This window comes from Carettochelys insculpta, chromosome 1 (assembly GCF_033958435.1).
Source record: "Carettochelys insculpta isolate YL-2023 chromosome 1, ASM3395843v1, whole genome shotgun sequence".
Classification (NCBI taxonomy): domain Eukaryota; kingdom Metazoa; phylum Chordata; order Testudines; family Carettochelyidae; genus Carettochelys; species Carettochelys insculpta.
This window is the reverse complement of record NC_134137.1, coordinates 57,691,695-57,712,820: the sequence shown is the minus strand read 5'-3', so window position 1 is coordinate 57,712,820 and position 21,126 is coordinate 57,691,695. Positions and strand designations below refer to the sequence as shown.

At 41.1% G+C, this 21,126-nt stretch overlaps 1 protein-coding gene across 1 annotated transcript in view; it reads left to right on the top strand.

The window, feature by feature from the left end:
• The window catches only part of TRPC4 (transient receptor potential cation channel subfamily C member 4), a 252,005-nt gene that overhangs the window by 176,709 nt on the left and 54,170 nt on the right, over nucleotides 1-21,126 (top strand). Inside the window, exon 4 of the mRNA XM_074982502.1 lies at nucleotides 3,009-3,345. Coding sequence (XP_074838603.1) covers nucleotides 3,009-3,345 — 337 coding nt within the window. The remainder of the gene's footprint in view (nucleotides 1-3,008; nucleotides 3,346-21,126) is intronic.

Here is a 21,126-nt window from a genome sequence, read left to right as displayed (position 1 = left end):
TTTCATGGTTAAGACCCACTTCTATTTGTCTATTCCAATCATATGAGGAAGTGGGTCTTATCCACAAAAGCTCATGACCTAATAAATGTGTTTGTCTCTAAGGTGCTACAGGACAGCTTGTTACTTGTGAAACTACAGATTAACATGGCTACCCCTCTGAGACTCTTTATCTGATGTCAGCCGTATCTGAGAAGAGCATTTGTTGTCTACAGAAAATCTATTAACATAAAGATTAATGCATCAGAACTACTGATCAGGTTAGGTCAACAACATGAAACTTGAGAACTCAAGAAGGGCTTGTCTACCAGGGATGTAACAGAACAGCTGATATTACAGCACACTAGACTGCTGTGTAGGAATGTTCTATTTGGCCCTCAATACTGTGCACTAAAAGGAGTCAGGCCTGTAGGTAAGATCTGAAAGGAGGAATTCAGAATCATTTGTAGCAAGGCAGAATCATATTGGTAAGTTAAATCAGAACAGCCAGTGGTATATTTGCTGGAAAACATCCTTCATGCTTCCAAATTCCTGGAAGCTATTAGGAACACATAGTATGCAAATGAGAAATACAGTGGCTGCTAATAAAAAGGATCAAGATGTCACGCCAAAGGACACATAGTATACCACCACTGGGGCAAAAAAGATTATTGAAACCTTAGAATAAAAGTAAGAAAGGTGAAATAGACTTCAAAGAATGGTGGGACAAAGAAACTACTTTTTAGAGTCACAGAACACTAAAGAAGAAAATGTAAAAACTACTAAAGAAGAAAATGTAAAAACTATTATTAATAACTGAAGCTTCAATTCAGCTAGGTGCTTAAGCATCAGCCTAACTTTGACCATGCAAATGTGCCTAATGACTTCAGTGGAGCCAGCAACGTGCTGAAATTTAGCCATATGATTAAGTACATTCCTGAATCAGTGTCTAACTTGTCTTCAGCATAGAAGCTAGTGAATGTTACACTGAAATGGAATAGTCTCCTCCAGTCAGACAGTAGAGATTTGCTACAGTTGCTGGTCTATCAATATATGGTTATCTCTGTCTATGTGTGTGGCTGTGTCTTAGAACAGGATTATGAAACCGACAAACCATATTATTGCTTCAAGGTAAGATCCTCAGTTCAGAGTTTCCTACTTGTGACATGGCGTGACAGAAGAAACACTTTTTAAGAAGAGATGACATGAATCTTCTGACAGAAGGGGCAGAGCTCTGAGTAGCTGCTTCAACAGCTTCCCTGTTCTCTTTTCAATCACCACTTCCCAACATTAACATTCACAGCAATTCTGTAACTCACAAATACTCGGGCATCAGGCTACAGACTCCAGTTTTGCAGACATTTTCAACAGATTGCTTTTGTGTGACTTCAGCTGAAAGCCGAACAATCTGTTCCTTGAATGGTGATTTAGTAGCCTCCTTATGAGCCGTTTTTGGATATTTCAAACTGTATATTGGATCACTGTAAAACAAATAAATCACACTGCGAGGTTCTTATAAACTTAACTTTGGAAATCATAAATTGCCTACCCCCTCCTCCGTTCCCCCACAATGGTGAATCTTGGAAAGCATTCATTAAGGAATTTTAGAGTAACACGAGAGATTATCAAAGATCTGGTATCTAAATTACTACCAGGTAATGGACAATATCTGGCATTGCTGAAAATGAAACTTGTTAGATTCAGGCACAGTCAATGTTGTATCCTTATGGAGACACAGATGGTAACGAACCATATGAGGATTAACATATATTAATCAATGCTGTCAGCGACACTAGGTCAAATATTTAAAGATGGCTAGCAGAGTTGGTAAAAATAATCCGTGTAAGCTTTCCTTCATGAGATGCAATTTCATCATGAGTCAACAGTGTGCCATTGTAGCCAAAAAAGCTAATGGCATATTAGGTTGCATCAAGAGGAGTGTTGCCAGTAGATACAGAGAAGCGATTATTCCTCTTCATTCGGCTTTGGTGAGGCCGCATCTGGAGTACTGTATCCGTTCTGGGCCCCCAGTTATAGGAAGGATGTACTTCTTTGAAAGTTACTGGTAAGAAAAAGATCACAATGCAACTATAAAAAGAGGGGCTAGGGTAGTATACAACACATTGTCATCTTACTGTCAACATACTGTAAAGAATGAAAATAAATATGAGAGAGGTTTGCTATGAGAGGCAGGGAATATTAAGGATGGAATGTTCTGTTATGGAAGGAAGATCCAGTATTAGCTTTGCTCTGTGTTCCAATAGATAGACCTAGATTAGAAAATTGTCAGAGAGTTGGAGAAGGAAAATATTTTGGATTATCAAATTCAGTTTTATTTTCTGAAGAAGTTAAATTATAGTCCTGCAACCATAATAACGTTTGCATTTGCACAGTAACTTTTATCTGATGAACTTCAAGAGCTCTGTGAATAATGGAAACTTTTTTTGTAACGATGCACTTGAATTGAAAACAAAAGTTGATACCTCCATGTTCACAACCTTTTTCTGTCTGATTTCCATTAACATTTGAGAAGTTGAGATTTACTAATGCAAATGCTTTGGAAAAGTGAATTTTAAAGGTGAACATATGTGCTGTTCCACTTCTCAGGGATGAATGAGTATTCTTTGGTAGACACTCTCTCCCCAAAGTCCCTGGCTTGTATAGAGGCAAACACTCAACACCATCCTAAAGGATGAGATAGAGAAGCCTGGAGTGCCACAGTGGGGCTGGACCCATTCTCCTTCTGTCCCCCCACCCACTCTTTCCAATGACTGGCATACAACGATGGGCATAGTGGAGGAAGGAGGAGCTTATTAGTCCTTGCTCACACAGCCTGCTATTACGAGTGGCCCTTGCATTGGCTTCTTCAAAGCACAGTGGTTTTTCAAGAGCCTTCCTCTGCAGGCCCACCCAAAAGCCAATAGCAATATGGTCCTCAGACTGGCTGGTTTAGGAGCTGAATTGGAAACAGTAACATGAAATTGACTTTGTCCTTTCTTTCTTTCTTTCTTTCTTTCTTTCTTTTCCTTTAGTTTGTTGCCCAGCCTAACTGTCAACAGCTGCTTGCATCCCGCTGGTATGATGAGTTCCCAGGCTGGAGGAGGCGACACTGGGCAGTGAAGATGGTGACATGTGCTGTGATAGGACTCCTTTTCCCAGTCTTCTCTGTCTGCTACCTGATCGCTCCCAAAAGCCCCTTAGGGCTGTTCATCAGAAAGCCATTCATCAAATTTATCTGCCATACCGCATCCTACCTGACATTCCTGTTTCTTCTGCTCCTTGCCTCTCAGCACATCGACAGATCGGACTTGAACATGCAGGGGCCACCGCCAACCATCGTCGAGTGGATGATATTACCGTGGGTCCTGGGTAAATGTATTACTAAAGAAAATATAGTGGAAAATATTAAATCCAGACATATTTTGTGAAGCTTATTGAAGGAGGAATACATATTGGAGTAGTGAATCATGGGGATTTCCATACTAGAATAGATCAGTAGACCGTCTAATCTTGAGTTTGGGGATTGTAGCAGAGAATTCCAAGGAAGGTTTAAAAAAGTCAGCAAGCTGCTAGCCAGTTAGAATTCTATACCATGGTAAAGCCTGGGTTATGATTTGGGGGAATTTTTTTCTACCTCAGCTGAGGATTAATATATATCCTATAGCATGAGGATCAATAACCTTTATGACTTCTATCCTCTATAGTGGAGATGCTATTCTGATTTTTATAAAATACTAATTTGTAACTGACAATTCTTTCAGTTTTTTAAAAGAATAACAAATAATAATTTACTTCATTTATCTCTGCATTTTGAGTCCTCTTAACATTTTATTTAATAATAATTTTTGGCTGTAAGGATGTTGCATGATGGAGGACAAGACAAGTTGTAGTTCTTACAAAATTTGTAATCTCAGAGTGTGTTGTTACTAATTTTAGGTATTGTGAAAGGTCACAGCCACATCTCACAAATTACAGGCAACAAAAGGCTTTTTCAGAAAAAAGAAATCTTTTTCAAACATGTTTTTTTCTGAAAAATTGCTCAATAGAGCTAGTTAAATTTTGGACAAAACATGTTGCCATCATAAGATAGGGCTTTGCTAAAGTCAAAAGTTCTGACGGTAGGAGGGTGGAAGGATTTCTGCTGAATTTTCTGTTGGGAAAACCAAAAGGAAACCTTTCTGCCTGGGTTCACTCAGAACAAAACATTTTGTTGGGTCACCTGATTATTAATCTCTGTGTCTGCCTGCGAGACTGCAGTCAGCAGGGCCAACAGCTGCCACAGGCCTTGGGGAAAGGAGGGAGGTGGGCCCAGTTCTGCACTTCCAGAAGAGGCAGGACTAAGGGAGAAAGAGGTGAAGGCCAGGGCAGTTAGCTCTTAGTTCTGCCCAGACAAGGGCACTGGGCCTCTCCTCACAGGGGCCCAGAGCTCTGGCCGCTGCCACTCCCAAGGCAGCAGCAGTGGCAGACAGAATTCCAGGCCATTTGGAAATGTCCTGTTGTTGGGCCTGGCTGCATTGCCTTTGCCACCCTGTTGGTGGGCCTGGCTGCAGTGGCTAATGTAGATGCAGCAAAAATGATGCTAATGAGCTGCAGTTCCAGTTCCCTCCTATCTTCATTCTTGCCTTAACCTCTCCTCACCAGCCAGATTATGTCTACCAGGATGGACCCTAGTTGCTGTTTTATTTTGGTTCAGTTTAAGTGGATGCCTAATCAAATCAGGCTAAACTACAACAAGCCTGGGTTAAACCAAAGTAGGAATGTCCGCTCAGATTCACACCTGTTCATTACGTTGGTCTAAAATTACAGCTTTAGTTAAACTGGTTCAACTGTCCAGTGTCACTGAGGCTAGACACAGGCCCTTCCTCATGGTAGGACCATGATATTCTTTCCATCCTCATAGTTTTCTATGAACCTCTGTCCCCCTCCCCCAACCCTTCCTAGCCTCCTCACCTGCTCCCTTTTCAAAGGAAAATGGTGATGCATTTTATACTTTTTGCCCATGTTGAAAAGGCTCCGATTAATGTTGATCGTGATATTTAGAATAAGTCTACATGGCACTTCAGTTCAGTCTATGGGAGTGTGAACTGCAGCACGTGCTGTCATGACGCACTGTTACTCCACTGTGAGGAAAGAATGGGTGCAAACATGACACTTTTCATTTGCAGCTGCAGCATCCACACAGGATAGTTACTGTGCACACTGCAGTGCACATCCATGAGGTCTGAAGTGTGGGCCCGTGTAGACAAGTCCTCAGAATGCTGCTAGATAGTGCCTGACACACTCGTGGAGGAGAATGACAAAGGGACTGTTTCTTCTTTGACCCCTATCAGTACAAACTATCCCAAAGGGAACACTGAGAGGGTAGGACGACACTTCTACATTCCCCACCTAAGGAAGAGAAAAACATGCACAGACTCCTGCATGCCAATGTGCTCTACGAGGCATTGTGCTTTGTGAAGTATGTTGCCTTCTGGAGTTTGCCCTGTGATAACAAAGCTTCACTCAGTCCCCAGCTCTGGGCAATACCTCAATGCCCCAGCAGAGCTCCAAGTTTTATTGTTCTTTGTTTGATAACTCTTGCTTTTAAACCAAAAGGAAGCCAAAACAGCGATTTTTTTTATCAGAAATTAATCAAATTGATAGACTCATTAGAGTTACAAACCATACTGACAAGCCAAACTAATGCAGGGTTTGGAATTCCCATTCTTCAAAAAATCCTTTCTAATTAATTATTACAGTTTTTATATTAACGAGAAACAAATGGACCCCGGGGACCAAGTACCAATCATGTTGCTCTGCTCTCTGGCATATTCCATCTCTACAGACAGAAACCCCTGTCTTGAGCATGGAGCCTTCCTCAGTGACCCTGCAGCTGCTGACCTCTGGCCTAGCTCTCCAGTCGGTAGTGTTCCAATATCACAAAGCCAAGAGGGCAAATTACCCCTTCTCCCTAGAGTTCTGGACTGGGCTATAATCTTTATTATTGTCATCAATAGGTGGTTGTTATATCACTCTACCATGGTTTTAAATGGTCAATATCATTATCCCAGATTTACAAAAAGAGAAACATAGGTACAGAGGGAAGTGACTCCCTGGAGGATATGCAGCAAGTCAATGGCAGAGGCCCTGCCCTTTTAACCCCAGAACCATCTGGCAGCTCAGAAATGGAGTTACCATTCAGGAAACAAAGACTAGTTAGGGCTGAAGATATTAAGCCCACCAAGGAAAAGGATGTGGGGACAGAACAATCCTTGATTCTTCAGTTTCAAGAACTGATTTGGTGGATACTCACTAAGTAACCCACAATCTCTAGGCTCTTCTGTGAGTGATCCATTAATCTTGAATCACTCTCCGTTCTACAAAGCAGCAGTAAAGCTTCTCAGTTACCTTCTATGTCCAGAATGGGCCACCATTGCTTACACTGAATAGTCACTTACAGACTCACAGAATTATAGGGCTGGAATGGACCTCAGGAGGTCATCTAGTCCAGCCCCCTGCTTCAAGCAGGATCAGCCCCCACTAAGTCATCCCAGCCAGGACCTTGTCAAGCCAGGACTTAAAAACCTCGAGGGATGGAGAATCTATCACCTCTCTAGGCAATGCATTCCAATGCTTCACCACCCTACTGGTGAACTAGTTTTTCCTAATATTGAACCTACACCTCTCCCTCTTCAACTTTAGACCATTACTCCTTGTTCTGCCATCTGACACTGCTGAGAACAATTTCTAACCCTCCTCTTTAGAGCTCCCCTTCAGTAAGTTGAAGGCTGCTATTAAATCACCCCTAAGTCTTCTCTTCTGTAAACTAAACAAGCCCAAATCCCTCAGCCTATCCTCACAGGTCTTGTGCTCCAGCCCCTTAATCATTTTTGTTGCCCTCCACTGAACCTGCTTCAGCAGGTCCACATCCTTTTTGTACTGGGGGGCCCAAAACTAGACACAATATTCAAGATGTGACCTCATCAGTGCCGAATAAAGGGGAATAACTACTTCTCACGATCTGCTCAAAATGCTCCTCCTAATGCACCCTAGTATGCTGTTAGCCTTCTTGGCTGCAAGGGCACACAGTTTACTCATCTTCAGCCTTTCATCCACCATAACCCCTAGGTCCCTTTCCATCGTACTGCTGCTGAGCCAGTCGGTCCCCAGCCTATAACAATGCTTGGGATTCTTCTGCCTCAGGTGCAGGACACTGCACTTCTCCTTGTTGAACCACATCAGATTCCTTTTGGCCCAGTCCTCCAATTTATCCAGGTCACTCTGGATTCTCTCTCTACCTTCCAACGTATCTAGCTCTCCCACTAGTTTTGTGTCATCCACAAACTTGCTGAGGATGCAAACCAGTCCCTCATCCAGGTCATTAATAAAAATGTTGAATAACACCGGCCCCAGAACTGAGCCTTGTGGCACTCTGCTTGATACCAACAGCCATCCAGATATTGAGCCACTGACCACTACCCTTTGGGCCCGACCATCAAGCCAGGTTTCTATCCATCTTATAGTCCAGGGATCCAATCCATATTTGCTTAAGTTATGGACAAGAATGTTGTGGGAGACCGCATCAAAATCTTTGCTGAAGTCAAGGTATATCACATCCACTGACTTCCCCATGTCCACAGAGCTTGTTACCTTGTCACAGAAACTAATCAGATTGGTAACTTACTCCACAAGTAATACAAATAAAAGCAATAGGATTATTTTCATAAGTAACCTTTCACCTGTGTGGATTAGAGTTGTATCATCAGGTACTTAGATAGTGGGACCAATGGGTTAATAGAGATGGATTCAGAGATTTAAGGAGCCATTTAGTCTTTATGGCCATTTAGTCTGATCTCTTGTATAACAAAGGCTATATCCCGTGATTCCTGCATTTGGCCCAACAACTTGCTGTTGAACTGAAGAATATATTTCAGCGGAAAATAGTCCATTTTTGACATAAACGTACGAATGAAGGAGCATTTACTGCATCTCTTGGTGATCTGTTTCAATGGTTAATAACCTCTCCTTAATATTTCATGTTACTTCCATTTTGAATTTTGCTAGGTTCAACTTCCAGCCATTGGCTCTCGTAATAACATAGTTGTCAGCTATATTAATGAGATCTCATCTATCACATACCTTGTCCCTACGTAAGCAATTATAGATTGTGATCAAATCACCTTCTTTTTGATGAGCTACATAAATTTGATCTCTTTTAGTCCTTTAGTATAAGTCACAATTTCCAAATTATTCTTGCAGCTGGTTTCAATACTCTGTTCATTTTTCAATATACTATTAAAAGTGAAAAATGTGTCACCCTTTTATTATTGTGGATGCATTTCTGCTTACTGGATGCAGGTGCACTCTGAAGCATACTCAATTGATGCAGTTCTAGGGCAAAAGTCTAATTTTAAAATTGGGGATGTAACCCAAATCTCCTTTCCAACAGCAAAGATTATCCTGGAACAGCTATAACACATCTCAAGGCTATCACTGTTTTTAAACAATAGACTCATGTTTCTTTCTCCTTGTTAGGTCAGTTCTGAATATAATTTACATTTTAATTGTTACTTCTGTTATTGTGAGTACAGACAAGTGTGTGTCCTTAATATGGATCTCATAATATACATGGCTCTGTCATCTAGTACTTAGGAAGCATTACAATTGTCTATAATGACCTAAGTTCTCTGAAGATCAAACATTAATTGCCATTTTCCTACTAATATGAGACTAGTATGTATAATTATCTCATTTTAAGAGTCCTTAGAAGGGGAAATTGAGGTACCTTTATGATGTGTGCTATTCAAAGAGAGTCAGTTTTATAAAAAAAAATCACTTAAGAAAGTTTCTTCATTTGTGTTTTGTTTTACACTAAGTGACATTATTAGGCAATTTATATTACAATACATGGTGATTATCTCTGCAGCAATAAAAGTCATCATAGGCAGGAATAAGGGAACAAAAAAAACATTTTGGCTAAATATCTGGATATACTTGATGAGAGTGAGCTCTATTAGCTTGCAGAACCGTCTTTCCACTGAAGTGGTGGAATTTGTTTCTAAACATGACTAAATAAATATATGATAGGGAGGAAGCCTTCACTGCCAGGGAAACCGTATTAGTATTAGTTATTAATTGGGCATTCTAATGTTTGCTGTTTGCTTTCACATGAAAAATAAAAGACATGATCCCTGCCCTGAAGACGTTACAATAAGTGAGGGAAAGAGCAAGAGTAAGTTGGAAAGAGCAAGAGCAATAAACAATACAAGCGAGTCATTGTAAGATACAAGTCTTTTTTATCACTACATTTATAGGTTCCATAGTCAGAAGAAACCATTGTTAGTCTAGTCTGACCTTCTTTAACACAGGCCAGAAAACTTTTCCAAAACTTATTCATGCCATCACAATATTCTGTATGATCACATTATAGACTTCTGAACTATGTCAGCAATGTAAAAGGCGTGAAACCAGGTGGAAGCAGCCCAATCCCCAAATGTCTGTGGTGTAAAGAGTTTCCCTAACAAGCACAGAGCTGTCAAAACTGTACTACAGCACCCCAAATCACAGACCCTGAAACACAACTGGAGCACAGCTGTGGTCACACTATTCTCCACTGACAGAGGACTCATAGGAAGACATTGCCGTCAAAGTTTTGAGTTAGAGAAGCCCTGATGCTGCTCTAATTTATGTCAGATCTCCAGCTAAGTTAAGAGTAAATTTAAAAAATTTGACTTAAGCCACCTTTGTGCTTCCTCCTCCAGCCTTGCCCTTAGCACAGAATATTCTAATCAAATTGATATTCAATAGCTGTGTTGTTATGAACTCCATGGTGTTTTTACCAGTCTGTTTTGTGAGGATATAGCATGCATGCATGTACTATTCTTCAGGTGGTCTTCTTTTTTTTGGACCATAGAGGACAAAGACTACACTAGAATGATCTGTTGACAGAAGATTTTGTCAGAATATATCTTCCATCAAAACTTCTGTCAACAGATTGCAGCCAGACTGCAAAGCAGATCGAAAAAGCGATCTGCTCTGTCGACAGACAGCTAACCAGAAGTACAGCAGACAGGTCTGCCTGGTGTCCCAGAAACCTTCTGCTGACAGAAGGCCCCCTGGAATGCCCAGACTGGCTTTTTGCCAACAAATCTCTTCTGTGAGAGGCATTCTGCCTCACGGGGGAACGGCAGAATGCTATCGACAAAAGTGCCACATTCTGTAGAATTACTGTTGACAGAACACCTTGGGAAACTGGACATTCCCCAAGTTTTGTCGACAAAACCCTCTAGTGTAGCCATAGCTAAAGAGAAGAGGCTTCTCTGACAAAAAATTACTGCACTGATAGAGTTCACTTACAAAGCAAGAAGAAAGATGATGGGGAAACGTTCCTCACAAAAAAGATGAGGAACTTCAATGCAAGAAAAATTCTTAAGAAAAAACATGGTTTCTTGTATGATTATTATTATATTATTCAGATCATAGATTTGTCCAGGTTGAATCAATGTCAAGTTAATGAATGGGCATAGAAAATTCCTTGGTTTTTCCTTTGTTAATGTTTATGTTTCCATGACACTTTTAATATTTCAGTATGGGTTTTTCTGGCTAATTTGTGGGTATTTCTACAGCATGTTCAGCTTAATAAGCCTCTGGATAGTATTGAATGTAAAAAGAACTGGGAGTTAGTGGCTTTTTTTAAATGATGTGTTTCCATGCTTTGTTCTTTCGGTCAGATTTTTTCATGTAGCCTATTAGAGAGTAAGAACGTATAGGAAAGGAAGAGACTTGTAAATTGTGCAAGACACATACCTTCACAGATGAAGAGCTTCTAGATAGGATGTGTGTGATAGCATAGTCTTGTTCAGCATTGAGAGCAAAATGTATCTGAATTGAGAGACAGTGCTGACCCACCAGGGGGCCATAAGTGAGAGCAACTTTGGACTTCTTCTTATCAACCCCTGAAAAATAATAAATGAATTATTTATACAAACAAAAATATACCAACATAACATATACTATTATGTTTATGTTAAATAAGATGAATGGTATTTTGGGGATAATACTAAACTGCCCCCTCCCCTGAGTTGCTTATGGATGTTGCTTAGTCTGCTTATATCTATCATCACTCCAAACTGATATGCAAAAGTCTAGTGAAAATTGTTTCAGATGTGACATTACCAGTAACAGGCCAGGACAACATCACATAAAATATCGATCAGCAGGTATTGGTTGTGAGAGGGAACAGAGATAAAGGGTGATGTGACCACCCAGATGAAATACCACACAGCCAGGTGGAGACAAAGGAAGCATGGTGGAGGAAAATAAACACATGCATGATGCAACAGATCTCTGCCCAAGAAGAAGATACAATGAATACGTATGATATCTGTGAGCGAATGTTTGAGTAAGTTATGCATAAATTATGGGACCTTTGAAACTACTGTAACCTAGGGCTCTAAAATGAATGGCAACATAAGCCTGCTTTTTCAAATTGTTTAATTCATTACTTTTCTTCTCCATATTAAGGTTGCCCAGCATTTTCCATTACAAGATCCTGCTTTCATTTGCTTATAACTTTTCCAAAATATAACTGTGTGGGCTACAATTTTCGATGCTGGGTGTTAGCTGAAATGGTTGCGCCATTTCCAGAATAAGGCTCGAAAAACTCCCTTTGTTTTGCCCATGATAAAAATTTGAACATTTTATGTCTCCCATATTTTGTAGGGAGCAAATGGATGATGCTCACTGAATGAGCAGGTATTCGATATTTTTTTATCTCTTCATTGTTCAATGCTTGGCCCTAGGCCTTTTTTTTTTTTTTTTTTTTTTTTTTACTGCATACCATTCAAACCCTGCTCTGAAGGAAGAATCATTAATTTCTTCATGGGCTTTTCTATGAAGCTCATAACTGTAGTATCTGATACAAAATGTAACAGATGAATAGAAAGCACAGAAAATACAGGCAGTTGCTTTCATGAACAATGACCTTTTAGCCTCAAGTTTTACATACCCTTTTATTATTTATAACTGACTTGCCTCCCAATGGAAGTGGCTTAGACTTATAAACACTCTATTTACAAAATAATATAAAAGGCTATAGCATCCAGGCAAGCATTTAGCTCAGTCTGCTGTTGCAGTAACCAGAACACTTTATTGATGCAGTCATTATTTGGAAAGACAGTACATAATCCCTGGAGCCTGATCATATTTTTAAGCAAGCAAGTGCCATCTTTTTGTCTTTTTGAGTTACAAAATGTACAACTTGGAGAACTATACAAATGATTTGTTCGAGTACTCAGGGAGTTACTACTGAGAAGGTTAATGTAGTTCATAATGGTGACTAATTCTGTCACTACTATGGAACGATGGATTCATGAACAAAAGATTTGGAAAAAATAGGACAATTTAAAATTCAAATATGACTATATATTCAGTTTAACTATGAAATTAAGTACCTACAGATTTTCAGAAGTGCCCTACTGACTTGTGAGCACAAGTTTAATTGAAAATAGGGTTTGTGCTCCCAAATCACTTGTCCCAGATCCTCCCAGGTATTTAGGCATCTAACTGCCATTGATCCCTTATGTATCTGAGCCTTAGGTTCTTTTGAAAACCCTACTCTTAATTTATAAATATTCTGTATGAATATCTCTAATAAATTGCAGTACCAGCACTGTGCCATGGTAATTGCTAATTAGAGTAACAAGAAGTGTATAAATTAAAGTAACAAGCAGTTAGAGTAACAAATCAGAACTAGACATGTATAAGAAGATTACTAATTAGAGTTACAAGAAATGTACAAATTAATTAGAGTAGAATTACTGAAATGAAATGCTGGGAGACATGTTAACATGCATAAAATTAAGAATATTTTAGATAATATAAAATACAATCCAGCCCAAGCTTACCCCTTTCATTCCTTGGAGAGTCTGGTGAAAGCAAACAAATAATTGGTAAATTAAATAAACATAATAACTTCTGGCGTAAGAGAGACACCATCAACACGAGTGAAATCTTAAAAGATTATAAAACAAATTCTGCAAGATTTACACCTCATATTGACTGAATTTGACAGAACAGTAACAGAGAGGTAGCCATGTTAGTCTGTACTCCAACAAAATAAAAAAGCAGAAATGTATCACTTTAAAGACTAACATGGCTATCTCTCTTTTACTGTTCAACATGCAAGGCACTACATTTAGCCATTTGGAATGGAGATGCATCAACTATATGAAAAAACTCTCCCAGATCCAGACAGACATCATCTTTGTCTCCAAATGCAAAAAGATGGACATCGTACCAAGGAACTGACAGTTAAAAACCCGTTACCATCAACATACTACACTGATTATAGTGAGGAACTATGGCACATGCTCTCTAAGAAACTGAGGAACCACTTGATCAGTATCTTGTACAGCAAGCAGGAGAGGATCAAGAATTACCTCTCTGAACTTGAAACTCTTATCAATAATCAAGCATCCACGCAAGACCCCACAGAACAGGACTTTACCTACCCTAGACAAGAAACCTATAATGCACACTTCCACTCCCTACAAAAAAGAAAAGACAATAAACTATTTGAATTACTTCAACCTCAGGATACTACCATTACAACTACAACACACCGGATAATATTGTTAACCTTTCAAGCTACAAACTCAACCAAGCTGAAGAGTCTCCCTTATCCCAAGGTCTTTCTTTTTGCCCCACTGCTTCCATGAACCTAATACAATTTTGTGGTGACCTCGAGGCCTTTTTTTATCATCTCTGTCTAAGGGAATACTTCCAACACACCAATGAGCATCAGTATGACTCACTAGATCCTCCCTACCAACGCCAAAAGAAGAAGTCTATGTGGACTCCCCATGACAGTCGTAGTGACAGTCTAGATTTCTATACACAATGCTTCTGCAACAGTGCACAGACTGAAATGGTTAGTCTTTAAAGTGCTCCGTTTCTGAGTTCAGCAGAGTTGCATGAGCAGTAAATCAGGAAGGTTATGTCTATGCTAGTGACTTTTTTCGAAAAAGCTGTGTCTCTTTCAAAAAAAACCTGTGGAGCACCTAAACACAAAACGTGTTTTTTCTATATTAAATTGAAAGAAGATGGCAGTTTTTCCGGTGGCTCTCTTCCACTCCCAGATGAGGAAGTGTGCCTTTTTGTGAAAGATTCTTTCAGAAGAAAAGTGTGTAAATGCCTCGGGGGTCCATTTTACGAAAGAAAAGTCCTGCATGGCACAGGATTTTTCTATCTGTGGTGTTTCCTACCTGCTTCTGAAAGAGCAGCCACGGTGCGGCCACTCTCTATCAAAAGAGCAGATCAATTTTTCGATCTACTTTTGTCTGCATGCTTGCAATCTTTCAAAAGAAGTTTTCTCAGAAAAGATCTTCCAAAAGAACTTCTTTTAAAGGACCGTTGTAGTGTGGACACAGCCCACATAAATTTTTTTTTCAGTTGCTATCTACAGACTCCTATACAGAGCGTATCTAAGCACACAGAAACAATAATTTGGGTTAGCATTTCTTCTGTTTGTTGAGCATGGGGTCAACAGCAGCACTGCAAAAATATTGCAATTGTTACTGTATTTTTACATTAATTCCAGTCTTTCTCTATTTCTGACACTGAAGGCATTCATACATGTAAAATGAATTTCCAATTCTACCTCCATAATATTGAGTTCTGAAAAAAAATGCTTTTTTTTTTATTAAAGTCTAGCCTGTGTCTCAGTTTCTGAAGTCTAATCAAAACAATTTCTAATGCTGTTTGCTGTTTTCCCTACTGGGGCAAGACTTTTGCATACAACACAATTCATCCTATATAGCAGGGAAATATATTTTCATGCCTGTTTCAGTTCCACTTGGATTCAGTTAGATGACCAGGTGGATGGATGATTTAAATAGTCATTAATTGTGGTTATATTCAACATCTGGTTAACTCACAGCTTGATCCCATAAAATGCTGAGGACCCTGACTGCTATTGAAGTCTGTGGGAATTAATGGTACACAGTACTTTGCAGGATTAACCCATCATTGCCTTTTACCTGTAGTAGGTCCATAATCTCCCAGAGTCTAATTAGGTATCTACACATAAATTAAGGAGCTGAACTTTATGGAAGATTTGAAAATGTTGGCAAATGATAATGATTTATTCACCATGGCATAAGGGAACAGGAAGAACTTACACACTTCATTACCAGCAAGAGGCTGGCACAGCTGGCTATTCAAGATATCTTCTCGTCCCTGGATTATAAACTACTGAACTACGTAAAATGAAAATCAGACAGTAAATCAAAAGGAAAGTGCCGAAGTTGTCAAGGAATGAAAAGGAATGAAGCGATTACTGTCTGTTCAATAGGTTTATTCAATTAGAATCCACGGGGATGTTTAACGTAAGGCTCTGTAACCTCCATGGCACAAGTTGTTTTCATTGTGAATCTGAAGAAACTTATTCGGATACTGGTTGGGTGATTGTTGGTTTTGTTTTGTTTTTGTTATTTCTGGCATGTTATATATCCTGCAACTTCTAAGTAGGTTAATAACCACTATATGCAAGGCACATGGAGGGCCTTTGCAAGAGGCTGGCCAATGAATAGTTTCCAGAACAGCTAGGACCAGTTTTTTAAAGATATCCAGGTATCTCAAAAACAGATAGATGCCTTGCGGCATTTTCAAAAGAACTGAGGCACTTAATTAAGGTGCTTAGCCATTTTTGAGAATCCCACTAGAAATCTATATGTATTTTCAGGCACCTAAATACATTTTAAAATATGGCCCCAAGTGACTTAGGAGTCTATATCAAAATAAACCTAAAAACAGATGCCTTTGATATCATTCTCAAGACCACGAAATCAACATCTAAACCACTACATTATAAACAACAGAAGGCAGTTTTACAAATGTTTGTGTTATGGAGGCAGAATAAAATTTTCATGAAGTTTCCACAGATGTTTGAGAATCAGCTTTGTTATTTAATAATTCAGGGTTTGCTTTCTAGAAGGGGATTTAACCAATCTGATTATTTTTCTGAATTTATATGTAATTACTTTTTAATTGATTGATTGTTTTAATGGGAAATTGAGGGGAAAGTGTTGTTTAAAATAATTATGGTGAATGGCTTACGAGGTTGATTTCCTTAGTAACCAACAACATTAACAATCTGACAGGTATTTGTTTAATCTTAGTGGATGGATATTTATGTCAAAACAAACAAACAAACAAACCAAAACATTGTAACATTTGGCACTTTAATTAATTGTCACTTTCACCAGAAACACTATGGAATAAAAGGGGACAGAGGCTGAACTATCTTTTCTGTGTAAGCGTGGTATCATTGGCACAGTGCAAGGAAACTTTTATTGGCATAGTGCTGATATGTGTTTGGCAGATAAAAACTGAAACTGATATTTTTTATGTTTTAAAAACAAATGAATAAAAATAACCAAGTGTCGTGCTCTTAAAAGGAAGATCAATATAAATTTTAAGAGCTATTTTAATATGTTGTCAAAACTGTTTTTCAGTGAAAATGACATTTCAAAGATTGTATTCCTTTCTTAGGAAATGTTTATTTCCTTGGACTTTTTTTCAGTTCAATGAATTTTTTTTTAATTATTTTTTTTTAAAATGCCATTTTGTTATTTGGGTGGAATACACAGATTTTTGTGAAGTTTTCAGGTTTGGAAATATTGGGGACTTGTTTTTCAGAAATTGAAAAATTTCACCAAAAAGCCCCCAAAATATTTACTGAACCAACTACAAATTTCAATATCCATAAAATCAAAATATATTTAGATTTCAATAATGTCATTGTTTGTCAATTTTTTTAATTTCCCATTTTTACCATCTCTGGTTTTAAATCTTGTAATTCTCAAGTTGGATTCAAGGAAAATCCCCTTCCACCAATTTCCTGTTATAGTGGTAAGCAGCACGGCTTTGTTTAACACATCTCTACTATATCTACTTTTTTCTTTTGGACTGCAGACAGCTTGCAGTGTTCCTCTCCTGACTTGCAGTCCACATAGGGGTGGAGAAATGTTTCATCTAATGTGTATCCATCCTCTCAGCATACACCTGCAATGCCCCACCTCTTTCAGCTTTCTGTCTTTATCCTCTGGGTCCAGGTTATAGAGGTGGCAGATAAGAGTTTAAAAAACAAGCTCTTTATACACCCTCTTGAAAGTATGCCTGCCCAAAGAATGCTGTTATGAGACTGGATTTCAGAATTAAAGAGATTATTTACACCATCATTATCATTTTCTGAAACCTAGCCATTGCTTGGAACAGAGCTTCTGTGATGTGACTTCTTTCTGTCCCAAAACTCATAAAATTAACAAATAAAGGTAAACTATTTTTACTTGTGTATGATCAGTCTGGACATAATGTTGTTGTTTAGATAATGTTTTGAAAGCATATGCCATTAAGTAATTCTCTTGTGAGGTTGTGTCAACTCAGATCTTAGGCTGTTTGTAACATAAAATTCTTCTTCGAGTGGTCCCCGTGGGTGCTCCACAGTAGGTGTCGGGCTTGCCACGGCGCCGCAGCTCGGAAAATCTTCAGCAGTCTCCGTCGGGTCGCGCATGCGCCGATGCGCGTCAGCTCTTCACACGCTTACAGTCACGTGCGCGATCCGGTCCCCGCCAGTTCCTTCTCAACCGCTAACGGCTGCAGACGGAATCCTCTCCGGCTCCAACGCCTGAGACAGATAAATCTTATTTTTCTCATGTTAATAGTTTTTAACAGTTCATAGTTGGCAGTTCTATAGTTATTATAGTTAGTTACTCTGTTAAAAGTTGTTAAAAGCTAAAGACGATCTTAAAACTGCAGCAGCCGCCTCCGGGCGGGCCCGCTGCTTTTGTTTGTCGGCCTTCAAAGGCCAACGGTTATTAACATCACCTAACAGACTGTTAAGTGTGCTATTAGCACCTAAGGAGTCACAGTTAAGTTTTAACAATGCCATCCCCCGGCTTTAAGAAGTGTGAATCTTGCTGGGAGGCCATGCCTGCTTCGGATGGTCATAGCAGATGCATACGGTGCCTCGGGGAGACGCACGTTCCCCAGAAGTGCTCCCATTGTTCCAAGTTGTCTAATAGAGCTAGAAGGGATAGAGAAATGAGGCTGAAGATGCTGCTAGTTGACAAAGCACTTCAGCCTGCCTCATTGGAGGCAACGCATGTGGAGGGTTCTTCAGGATCGCACAAGAGGAAGGCTGCCTCGTTGACCTCCTCTGCGCAGAAGAAAAGAAGAGCCTCACCTACTCGATCCCTGCCCCTTACTGTTGGGAGCAGGACAAGTGTAACAAAGGGCCCGCGCACGCTGGCTTCCTCCACTGGTAAAGCCACGGCGCATGCAACCACTCAAGGTCCTGCAGCTACCGGGGAGACGGCACCGAGAGCCATGCGGGCACTAGTCAGTCCGGCACCGGCTACTGCGGCACCGATCGAGACTTCCCCAGAGGCACCGGAGACGACGGCACTGAGGACATCGGCACCGAAGACGATGGCACCGAAGACATCGGCACCGGGATCGACGGCACCGGCGACGACGGCACCAGCAACAACGGCACCGGGAGCAGTGGAAATCAACATGACACCTGCTCCGGTACCAAGTTCACCGATAAGACCACCCGAGAGGGTAAAGACTAAAACGAAGACCAGGCACCGCAGCCCCTCTCCTGAGGTAATTGCGCTGCCTCTGTCACCACGATCACCACCAGAGATTCGACGGGCAGCAACACCTTCAGCCTGCCACAGACGTCCTTCTCCTTTCCTTCGGAGTCCATCCCAGGGGTCTGCATGCTTTTCTCCATCATCTAGCAGAGATCCCTACGAGTCTTCTCGCAGAGGCTCTCCTCGTACGTCGGTATCATCTCGGAGGTCTCAACATTCCAGGCACCACCCTTACATCCTTGGGTCATGGTCCAGGTCTCCATCGCTGGGCCCCTGTCCCTGTTGCTATGACCGCCATCATTATGCGGGGCATCAGCATAGGAGGTCGACGTCTCACTATGGATCCCCGTCGACCACCCCTCAACGCCACAGTGTTCTGCTTCCACCTGGGGGAACACCATGAGTTCCCCAATCACAGGCTGGGTCTAAAGGCATTGAACCCCACCTCGAAATTCCACAAAGGCAATCACATCAATACAGCCAGGATCCAGAGGAATTGGAGGAGAGATACCATAGTGATGCCTCCTCATCCTCGCCAGACGAGGCCGTGGTCCCTGGAGACATTTCTCCCCCAGATGACCTGAAACAGTTCCAGGAACTGTTCAAATGAGTAGCTCAATCCCAAGATATTCAAGTGGCGGAGGTGCAGGAGAAACACCACAGACTCCTTAAAAACCTCAGGCCTCCATCTTCTTCTAAAATTGCTATTCCTCTGGACGATGCAATCATGGAGGCAGCCACTAATATATGGCAGACTCCAGCATCCGCTCCTCCTACCAACAAAAGAGCGGACAGAAAGTACTTCGTCCCTGCGAAAGGTATGGAATTTCTATTTAGTCATCCGCAGCCAAACTCGCTAGTGGTTGAATCGTCCCAACACAGGTCCAAATCGTCCCAGTACAAATCTGGGGGATTGGACAAGGACATAAAGAAGCTGGATCTTCTGGGTAGAAAAGCCTACTCCTCCTCTACTCTGTTGCTCCGCATGGCCAACTATGCCGCTCATTTGTCGAATCACAATTTCGACAACTATTCCAAGCTTACTGCCCTCATGGACTTCCTTCCAGAGGATAAAAGGCCAATTCTTAAGGCAATTGTGCAAGAGGGCTACGCGGCTTCTCGATCAGGCGTGCAGATTGCACTGGATGTGGCGGACACAGCGGCCCGTGCCTTGGCCACTGCAGTGGTAATGTGGAGGGAGTCATGGCTTCACACATCCAGCATTCCAAAGGAGTTACAGGTCAAAATTGCAGACCTCCCCTTCGACAAAATAAAATTGTTTTGCTGAATCGACCAAGTCAGTCCTACACTCGAGCAAATGTTCCAGAGCGACACTTCGGACTTTGGGGATATATACCCCACCGTTCAGAAGGAAGACATTTTATCCTCAGCAACGCCGTTATGGTTACCAGCAGCAATGTACCCAGTTTCAATGGGAGCATGATCAGGGACGTCATCAACAAACACATTATAAGGGCCTTAGGCACCAGCCTCAGCAGGGCAACGCCTCTGCAGGGCAAAGTGCAAGACAGCAAGTTTGACGGGTATGTCAAGGGCCGTGAAGCCAAGACCGTACCTCAGTGCCAATCTCAGTACATGTTCCATCACCGACTCAACCCATTTTACCCACAATGGAAAAGCATCACGTCGGACAAGTGGGTATTGGAGATTGTAAACACGGGATACACGATCCCCTTCCAGTCTTTACCTCCACCAAATCCTCCCACCGCACCCCTTCTCAGAGACCCCTCTCACCTACCGGAATTAAGGCGGGAGGTGGACCACCTCCTATTCATAGGGGCGGTGGAGAGAGTACCGGAACAATTTCAAGGCAAAGGGTTCTACTCCAGGTATTTCCTGACGGAAAAGAAGACAGGAGGGTGGAGACCCATTTTGGATCTACGCGCACTGAACCAGTACCTACGCAAACAGAGCTTCAAAATGACTACGATGGCTTCAATAATCACGGCACTAGACCATGGTGATTGGTTTGCAGCCCTCGACTTACAGGATGCATATTTTCATATCGCAATTCATCCAGCCCACAGGCGTTTCCTCTGGTTCCTTGTGGGCACAGATCATTTCCAGTACAGAGTACTCCCATTCGGACTCTCTTCAGCACCCAGAGTCTTCACCAAGACCTTAGCGGTGGTGTCAGCATACCTACACAGACAGGGAGTTTTCATTTTCCCGTACCTGGACGATTGCCTGCTAAAGGGAACTTCCCGGGTGGAGGTATTACGGATGATACACATCACCACAAAAACATTTACCTCACTGGGCCTCATCATCAATTTCTCAAAGTCAAAGACAGACCCCACGCAAAGTATAGAGTTTATAGGGGCTCAGATAGACTCAGTCACATCAAGGGTGTATTTACCCGAGGCTCGTTTTCGTGCCATCGAATCTCTCATACAACTACTAATGTACAGCCCCACTGTTCCAGTTCTCACGTGCTTACAACTGTTGGGGCATATGGCAACCACCACGTTTGTGGTGCAAAACGCTAGGC